The following is a 9,961-nucleotide window of genomic DNA, read 5'->3' as shown; positions in this document are numbered from 1 at the left end:
GGGGGGGGGGGGGGGGGGGGGGGGGGGGGGGGTGGAAAAATCAGGAGAAGCAAGGGACCTGATATATTTTTTCCACCCTCCACCCCACCCACACACCTCCCAGAGCCCGCCTGCATCTCTCACAGCTGCACTCTGTTTCAGTAAGCATTGCGACTGGCTGCCAAGACAACCAAAGTACTCTGGACAGACAAAATAAGCCTGTTATTATTATAGATTGTTTAACTACCAAAAACATATCACATTTTTCAGCCTGCCTCCTACAGAAACAAGACTGAAATGAAAGACACCAAATCAAGAGCTTACACCAATTTCTGAACCCAAAGAAACAAAATTTAGCTTTCATAAATGAATGGCTAGCAACAAAACAGAGCCAAAATACACCTGACAATCTTAAAATTATAAGAAATGTTTTCTGAAGGAAATCACTAAACAGAAAGTACAGACAAAAAAGTAACATGCTTTGACAACAAATGTTTTAGAAGTGCTCATAGACCAAAGTATTTGTATAGCCTACCATTGTCTCTTTGACTTGGTCTGCAACACTTCTTAGTGTGGCTGAAGTTTCTGTGTCTGCTGGATTTACAGGTATACAAGGTACAGTCATACAACTAGCCAATACAGGGTACAGTGGCATTTCAGCAGGGACAACTGACACGAATTGGTCTTTAGCAGTATTAGCTTGCTGGCAGGTGTCTGAAACATTATAACCTGGTTCTCTTAAATCTAGTATGAGAGTGGGAATCTGGTCTTCAATAAAAGGTGGTAGGTTAAACTCACTGTCAGCTTGTTCTAATGGTACAGAACTGTCTGGTGTCCCTGCTGATGCAGAAGTTGGAACATACTCTTGGTAAAGTAAATTACGTAATTTCTCATCCAGACTTTTTATTGTGTTGTCAACAAAATCAACCCTGGGTGGCCCCTCTCCATCCGACTCTACTGTACAGGGTTGCTGCAGCAAGCTGATGCCAACCCCAGTGCAGGCGACTGGCTGGGATTGTGTCAGCATTACATGTTGCTGGGACATGGCTCCTGAGACTTGGGTCGGACTCTGAAGCTGGGATCCTGTGAGATTTAGAGAATCAGAAACAATAGCGACTGGGAGTATCTGGCTCACAAAGGAATGCTGCACCACACTGGGCTGACTGGCCTCTGACAAATGGGGGATTTGTGGTGCAGGCTGACTTTCTAAAATTCCCACATCAGAGAGAACAGGAAGTGGAAAGAGTTCTGCCGCCTGGGCAGGGACTGTCTGAGACGATTTGAGTGGCCCAACAGTGCAACATGAAATCTCCACATCAGGAATACAAGTGTCTTCATCTTTCAGCTGTAGTGTTTGTTGGGAGGATAATGGAACAAGCTGAATGTCAGCAGGCTCTTCTAGTGAAGCTGCAGTGTGGGCAGGAGTATTGGGCTGACTCTGTATCGTTGGCTGTAGCGAAGGATATTCTTGTTGACCTGTATTAGCAGCAACCTGCTCTAACACATATGGCACAGTCCCTGGTAATGTCGCAGCTGAAATTTCTGCCTGGGTCTGTAAAGCTGCTGAAGACACCGCAGTAGGAACTTGCGCCAAAGAAACAGGTGTTGCACTGGGACTGTCGCACAGACTTGTTTGATGAGAAAGCTGCTGATAAGCTACAATACTTGATTTATCTGTCACTGTAGAGTTCACTGGGTGATCGTCAGCCTGTTCTGCATCTGTAAGGAAGTAAAACCAGCAATTTAACCTTATATAGACAATATTGTGAATGTGCTGTATAGGAGTTACTGCAAAACACTCTTAGGTTTAATTTCAGCAGCTAAATTACTCAACATTTTCTATCAAAATGACAACTAATCCAATATTCTAATAATAAACTCAAACTGCACACTAAACAAAAACAGTTTTGCAAAAGGATGAGTCCTCTGAAAACATCTATGACTAGAACTTCAACTTAGTCTTAACCAGAGTTTAAATACTGGGACTTTTCTGTATAGTATAAGAATGCTTATATTTTGGTTTATGTTCAAGAAAAATACATAAGCCTATAAAAAGTCTTTCAACAGGATGTAATGGATATCTAGATCCATTTTAAATGGAAACTGTTTCGTACTTCATAGACCATTAACAGTAATAATAGACAGCTTATAAACTACATTTCAGCAGTCTTAAAGTGAGATCAACAACAAGGTACATGTCCTATATGGCTCCTTAAACTGCAAATTAGGGAATTCAGATAAACTTTTTGCTTTTAAAACAAAGTACTTAAAATTTGAATTGTATAAATGTGCACATCTTGGTGCAAAGTTCTTAACCCCAAAGGATGTTAGTAACTTTTCATTCCTACCCAAAATCCAAAAGTCGTTTTATAGTTGAACAAGAGAGGTAAATGCACTCCTCAGCCAAGCAGGCATACCCTACAGTGCTCCCCCACTCCCCCTTTCCTAGCTTCCCTGGCTGTAGCTTTCCGGGATAGTGATGGTGATGAAGATCAAACCTTAGAGAAACATCATTATTTTTTGCAGATTTACTATATTTCACTGATTTACGTACAGATTTTAGAAGAAATGTATTGCAGTCATTTGTCTGACCCAGTTATCAAGTAGAACACAGAAGCCTTGGTTAACAACTGAAAAAATCAATGTACAGTATTTCCATTTTGAAACTAATGCATCCAATTACCACACACTGGACTGGTGTATCACAGCAGCTTGTGGTGCAAGGAAGTCAGAGAAGTACCAACCACTGCTTGCAACTTTGACATCCTTTACTGGCCAGCATGTGGAGTAACATTAATAGAAGGTATATTTTACCCTCTTCCTACCAATATTCCAGCTAATATAAAATAACAACAGTAAAAGCAGGAGAGAGGAAACAACAGTCTTTGGGAAAACAAGGGCAGACTGAGATCTTGCATACCCTGGAGAAACAGAAGCTTTTAAAATTCGTAATTACCTGGACCTTCAGGCTGTTGTGTGCTCTGAGGAACTGGTGGAGAGAACTCTGGTACTTCAGCAGTGGGATTTTCCACAACCGGGCATATAATAAACCATCTTTTCCCAGTGTGTAAAACTAGTCACGAAGAGAAAAGTAAAGGATAAACATTGATGTGTAGAAGCTACAAAGTTCATTCACTTTCACCTATCTAAACTACATGTCAAAAGCTACTCAATCTCCCACGTTTTACGGGAAAAATTGAGTTTCTACCAGAATAATGGAGATTGTTGAGGGCCTCCATGGCCAGCCCTATGAGGAGAGGCTGAGGGACCTGAATCTCTTCAGTCTCCACAAGAGGAGACTGAGGGGGGATCTTGTGGCTGCCAGCAACCTTATCAGGGGCCAGCAGCAGGGACACAGGGAAAGTGTTTCACCAGGGCCCCCCTTGGAGTCACCAGGAACAATGGCCACAAGCTGAGGGAGGATAGGTTTAGGTTAGATATTAGGAAGAACTACTTCACTGTAAGGGGGGCCAAAGCCTGGAATAGGCTTCCCAGAGAGGTGGTGCTCTCACCTTCCCTGGAAATCTTCAAGAAGAGACTGGATAGGCACCTGGCTGGGATCTTATGACCCCTGCCACCCCCAGTGCTCCTTCCTGCCCATGGCAGGGGGTCAGACTCAATGATCTGTCTAGGTCCCTTCCCACTCATTGATTCTATGATCAAAAATAATGGCTTCTGTTGGACTCAGCATTTTCTGTCATATTTTACACACAAACCACCCCCCCTCAAACTATGACATTTTGTTAACTATTTACAAACTGACATCCAAAAGTGACATTTTAAAACTGACTAGCAAACATTCAATATCTAAGAGCGGCCAAGCACAAAACCTACTTTTAGGAGGGGCACCATTTTCCTGCACTTGCCAAAGCAATGCCATTAATTCCCAGACATGTATAACCCTCCCCACACCTTCAGTTCAGAGAACAGAAAGGCACACAACACATGGTGACATGACATTTGGAAGAAAGCTCTTTGCAATAGCAGAGTGAGTGAAAGCCAATGCTGACATTTTCTTTCTGTGAAAGTGATGAAATACATATGTATGCAGAAGGACAGGGCTTTCCATTGCTAATGGAGAGATGGCCAAAACCTATACGTTAACAAATTCAGCTCAAATCTGCCACCATCAGGACTGGCAAATCCAATCTCTCAATTCCCCCTAGCAAATATACTTATGAGGTGGAACAGAGTACACTATATGAAAGCTGCAGCTATTCATTCTCAATCACCACTCCTATGGGGGGAGAGGGGGGCAGGCACCATTGGTCAGTCAGTGAAATTCACACCTTTCCTGGGTGCCCATATATTGGTTTCACCTAACAGTTTGGAACTTAAAGGCTGTCGATGGAAACCATGGCTTCTATTAACACCTACATTTTCTAGGCACATTCCCAGTCGCCTGTAATTGATGCATGTTTTCTTGAGACTATTAAAAACTTCTGGACTGTCTGATATTATACAAGTCACTGTCTTAACAGTTCAAGATGAAATTTGTACTTAAAGGCACTTTTACCATTCTGTTGATACACAGGTGTCTTCACTTGATATTGCCGTTTTTCCTATTAAAAAAAGAACGAATAAACTGGTCATAGACATGGATTAATGCAGGAACATTTTTCTAAAGATACATTGTGTTACACATGTTAACCAAATAAAAGCAAAATGATCTTTTTCAACTAAGACCCCTTTTACAGAAAAGTGTATAAACCTAATTCAAAAGACCATAATTAGATGTTAAAAAAAATTGGATTCAACAACTAGAAATCATTTACGGAACACTGTTTACACCTCATCCATTTCCAGTCTGTAGGCATCCTGCTGGGGACTTGTTCCCTGATCAGAACTTCGTTCTCCTTCTGTATCTTCACTAAGCATATCTTCTGCTTTATCAATGATATCTTTCATCTGTTCAATGAATGTTTCTTTTTCAGTCTGCAAAATGAATTCATTCTCTACCTGTAAGAACACATTAAAGAAAAATGCTGTAATGACAACGTATTTGTTAATATTCGTTCTATGGTCTCAGCTAACTGAAAGTTTATACCTGTTGACAAACATCATGCACCATTTATCATGGTAACTACAATATAAAAAGAGGATATTCTTATCTGGTTTCTGGTCAACAAGAATTCATTCCAATCACAAAAAATGAGCAGTTTTATAAGCCTAGAACCCTCGATTCAAAGTCTTCTAGCTTCTCATCCCATAATAAGAAACACTTTGCTGAAATGCAGATAAAAACCTGAAACTCTTTAGCTATTAAAACACAGAGCCTCACTGTTAGGCTGCTTGAGCCCCACAGCTTCCACTGATTTCATCTAGAATCATGACAGCTCACAATCAGTGTGAAAAATCAAGTCCATTACACCTACAATCCAAAATAGCATTAAATCATATCGCATCATCAGTGGCATTACAGAAACAATGCTTCCCTGGCCCTCAGCCTGGAAGTGGAAGGGTTGTGGCTGAATCAGCAGGAAAGAAGGTCTGTACCTTCCTCTCCTGCCCCCTCATTCCATCCCCACAGGCAGGGACTTTGTGACTTGAATTTGGTTTCCATATTGTATGCCCTTCTTCCTACCTGAAGTACTATGCTATGCTGTGCTCCTCCTCATTCCGCACTTTGACATTAGGGTAAACTTAGGTTTTTGTTGCTTTTTTTGGGAGGGGGTGGGGAGGAGGAAAGGAGGGGCTGGCCTTTATGTAGTCTTCATACTAGATATCTTTATAGGACTGAGAAGGGATTTTTCCTTCCCTGGTAGACTGCTCTGGGAAGGGGAATGAGTTTTTTGCCTTCCTCAGAGACCTGGTGAGTAGTTTAAGCTGTAAAATTCATTTTGTCACAAACTGGAAAGTACCTAGTGTAGACAAGTGTTCAGTATCACTGAACACCTGATAAACCAGGACTCAGAGTAGGATAGAAGGCATTGCTTGCAGAAGGCAGGGAACAGGGCTGGTGCCCTTATGTGATGAGCATCTGGCGTGATCCTACAGAGGGTGGTAGGACAAGGCAACAGTTTTGGATGTTGGTGATGACAGTATTCTTCTAGACAGAAAAGATTTAAAAATGATTCGCAGCAGACAAGTTATTGCTAGATAACTCCCAGATGTGTTACTCAATACATCCATGGCTTAGTTAAATTATATTTCTGGTTTCTTACCTGCCAGCAGCATCCACAACAGTTACAATTGCTCTTTACCTTTCAACTTTTAATCAGATTTGGCAGCACACCGTTTTCTGATGCTTATGTCACCAAGCTACCTATTTGGGGTGCAATTTCATTTCGAGTATCTTTTTATCATGGCAGAAAGAAGGCAGAGAGAGAAGACATATTTGACAAGGCATTTTAGATATAATGCAAGAATTAGAACTGGCTTGGCAAAGAGATGGGACAAGCAACTGGAATGCTACTGACACTGTGCAAGGAGTATGGGAGGGAGATTTGGCCAGGGACCTAGTAGGAACAGGAAACATGGACAGACAAATGGATGGATGGTGGGTAATTGGAGTGGTGAGATTAATACTTGCTAAATAAGGAGACCAAGACTGTTTTTTAATATGCCCAGGTGGGAAGGTAGAGAAATAGGGACCAGGATGGGCCCAGTGAGAATGGACCAGGGACAAGGAACAAGAAGTGGGGAAAACATGGCTAGAACAAAGACAGGATAAAGGGGATGTGGTGCATATCAGCTGGGGAAGAAAAAAATCAGTGCTCACTTGAGCTCACTATTCCAGAACCTGGAAAGAACCCCCAAATTTCTGAGTTTCATATTCCTCTGCCATGTGCAACATGTGCAAAACACCTGCAAATGTGTTCTAATGCCAATCCCCACAACATCAGTACTTTGGCATCCTTTGTCAGTTAATGTCCGCTCAAAAGGCAGAGCTCCGTCTGGTGGAACTAAATAGTTCAAGTCCACTGATGATACATGTGAGCATCAATATGATGCTATGTGATGGATATTTTATTTTTTTGCAGATTGCTTTTTGAAAACTTTCGAAATTAGGCTCAAAATGGGACACAAAGTTGTGAAGTCAAGCTCTTAGAACTTAAGAAACGCCAGAATTAAAATGGGTGTGGCCTTAAGTTGGCCCCCAGTTCTAACATTGGAGTAGCTCACTTGGGAACCTTGATTTTATATCTGATGCATTTTTTTTTGCAGTATTAACAAACCTGGGCAGCTCAATATTTTAAGAAACTTATAAAAACTTCAGCACAAATAAGTCCATACCATGTAAGTAGCAATTTCTTCTGGTGCATCACCATCTAAATCAAACTTAAAAGTCACCATTTTGTGATTGTGCGTTTCAAGCTGACATTCTACCATCTTATCCCCTGTGTTGCAAACCTATATAAAAAAAGTAACATTAGAATTATTCCTGGCATAACAAAAACAGAGGTTCAGTTTAAAACAAAATGGTTGTACACTCACATTGAGAATGGTCAGTTTGGGTTTGCTGGACTTTTCCTGGCGTGAACGAGCACGGGTAGATTTCTTATGCTTCTTCGAAGGTTTTCCTTCTAGTTTTCCACTTCCAGTCACTCCTTCAAAGCTATCACTCATCTCTCTACCTGAAGCAATGTCAGGAATCATGTAGCTTTAAAAAAAAAAAAAGGAACAGAAAAAAAACCCATAGAAGATGGGGATATGGAAAGAGAAGAGAAAGAAATACCATGACTACAAAAAAATAGCATGCCCCTTTTGCACTTGAAAACAGCATCTATGTCCCTACTTAGGCACAGGCGTTGGAGTTACAGTAATGGAATTACAGTACTCATACTTTTGGTTTGGCTTTTGCCTTGGTTATAATGATGAATAGGGACCTTATTTACTACTGAGGTTGCTATCATTAATGTAGTGAAAAATCAGCCACTCAGAAACAAGTCATTATATTCATGCATAAATGGCATGCCCTTTTTCCTTCAGGAATCCTTAAAGCTGTCTTTTGAACTACAAGGATCTCCATTTTCCAAACTTCTATTTTCAGACCATCCACCAGGTTCTATACTCTCTGGGGGAAAGGAGCCATCTAGAACTTCCACAAGAGACTGCCACCTTGTATCCATCAGAGGCAAGAGAGCGACACTATTAGCAGCAATCACCAAGATACTTGGACTGCATGGTGTTCAAACATGGGAAAGGGGTGTCATGAATGCAAATCAGCCAAGCTGACTAGAGGTCCAGCTACTAACGATAAATTAACAATTCCTTTTATTTTTAGACACAAGAGATAATATTTAATCTTACTGGCATGTGAGGTGTACTGAAATAATCAGTCTTTTAATTACTGGGAAAAATACAGTGATTGTTCTGTGCGTGTTACTTGCCTACTGCCTTGATGACACACTCTGCAATATACAATTTCTGCAGGCCATTTTACTGCAATGTACTTATTCTCCACTTTATGAAGGGGCCACACAACTCATGCTAATTTAAGTGATGTGCATCCTGAGAACAGAAGTCTCAGGATATTCTTACAGGGTTCTGACATAGGTTGCTCTTAATGTTACTACAGCTAAGAAGGTAAATTTTATATAACATAGCAAAATAGCTAAATAATTATTCAAGACATTCACCAGTAAATAGTTTGCATCCTTTCTTACAGAAGACTCTACAGTAGCATATTCACTAAGCTTGAGTGAACTCATTTTCCCTCATTTAATCACACTAAGGAATTAAAGGCTGGAAAGTGACTGTAAATTTTAAAGTGTATATTCTGTTTTGAAATTTCATAGAATATTATATTTCATGAAAAAATGGATGTGATCAGAAAAGTGTCACACCTCCCCTCCCTCTATAGGCTAGTAACTAAAAGAGTTAAGCACTCTATGGCCATGTGTAGATGAAGTGACAGGCATGTGTGCACGACACTTTAAAGTGGGCTAAATACTTTTGCAAATTCAGCGGTGTAATGCGCCTTAAGTGACTTGGGGCACAGCAAACAAACTCCTCAGAGAAGCTTTAGTTTGCTGCCCTACCAGCTGTGGAGCAAAACACCGGGCTCTGTGCACCTCAGGGGCTCTACAGGAAGTCCTGAAGGCAGGCAGTAGCCGAGGAAGGCAGGCTCCACCCAAGGGGGGGGGGTCTGATCTCTCCCCCACCAGGCCTGCCTACCTGCACAAGCTGTCCTGGGGCCCGGTGCTTCCTTCCATGGCTGCAGTAGCCCACGGGACTGCCCAAGCTGCGTGCCTGCAGGCAGGTGCCTCCAGGGGAGGGGGTAGCTGCACAGGGAAGCACCAGCCACTGCCCCCGCCAGCAGCTTGCCCTCTCCTCCCTGCTGCTGGAGAGGCAGGTAAGTTGGGCGTGTACACAACATGGGGGTTTAAAGAGCCCTAAATTGAAGCAATGTTTTTAAAAACCTACCGCTTCAATTTAGGGTCTCCGTTTCATCTACACACACCCTATATTTCTGACAAGAAGGTAAGAGTAAATCTTCTCCTTTTCCTTTTCCCCAGGACTTGACATTTTTCAAATTCCCCACAAGGTAGGTATTTTTTTAAGGCTCCAAAACGATCTACTTTGTCAGCCTGGCTTCTCTGGTAAAGCAGAAATGGGGACAGAAGAAAATATTCTATTCTTAATATGCAGGATATGCTTCACCTGACCTAGGAGTTATATATACATTTTTCAGCTGGAAAAAAAATATAAAGGAAGTCATAGACAAATTTCAAACTTATAAACTTGCAGCTTACAAACGCAAAAAAGAGTGCTAAAGAAAATTATAATTCCATATTTTCTCACAGATATTGGTCCTCTTCCCCAAAAACCAGCTGCTGGAAAATCAGGGCATGCTTTACAAGTGAGGAAATATTGTAACAGTAGTTTTTGCAAGTTAAGCTTCTGCCTGGTGAAAGTAAAAGTAACTCTGTGTGATCCAGAGAGCAAAACAAGGGGTAGGCTTGGCTGTTGGCTGCTACTCTGTTACTTATTACATGGAAAGCTTTCTCAAAGGCAGAACAGGGACGGGGGGGGGGGG

At 41.6% G+C, this 9,961-nt stretch overlaps 1 protein-coding gene across 7 annotated transcripts in view; it reads right to left on the bottom strand.

Moving 5' to 3' along the window:
* The window catches only part of WNK2 (WNK lysine deficient protein kinase 2), a 309,344-nt gene that overhangs the window by 77,888 nt on the left and 221,495 nt on the right, over positions 1-9,961 (bottom strand). For all 7 annotated transcript variants that reach the window (XM_019505037.1, XM_019505038.1, XM_019505039.1 and 4 more), the window contains 6 exons: positions 7,417-7,582; positions 7,216-7,332; positions 4,771-4,938; positions 4,496-4,541; positions 2,936-3,052; positions 515-1,698 (listed from right to left, as the gene is read on the bottom strand). In XM_019505037.1, coding sequence (XP_019360582.1) covers positions 515-1,698; positions 2,936-3,052; positions 4,496-4,541; positions 4,771-4,938; positions 7,216-7,332; positions 7,417-7,582 — 1,798 coding nt within the window. The remainder of the gene's footprint in view (positions 1-514; positions 1,699-2,935; positions 3,053-4,495; positions 4,542-4,770; positions 4,939-7,215; positions 7,333-7,416; positions 7,583-9,961) is intronic.

The sequence above is a fragment of the Gavialis gangeticus genome, unplaced genomic scaffold (genome assembly GCF_001723915.1).
Source record: "Gavialis gangeticus isolate Ggan-Ray unplaced genomic scaffold, GavGan_comp1, whole genome shotgun sequence".
Lineage (NCBI taxonomy): Eukaryota > Metazoa > Chordata > Crocodylia > Gavialidae > Gavialis > Gavialis gangeticus.
This window is presented reverse-complemented; position numbering and strand designations above follow the sequence as displayed.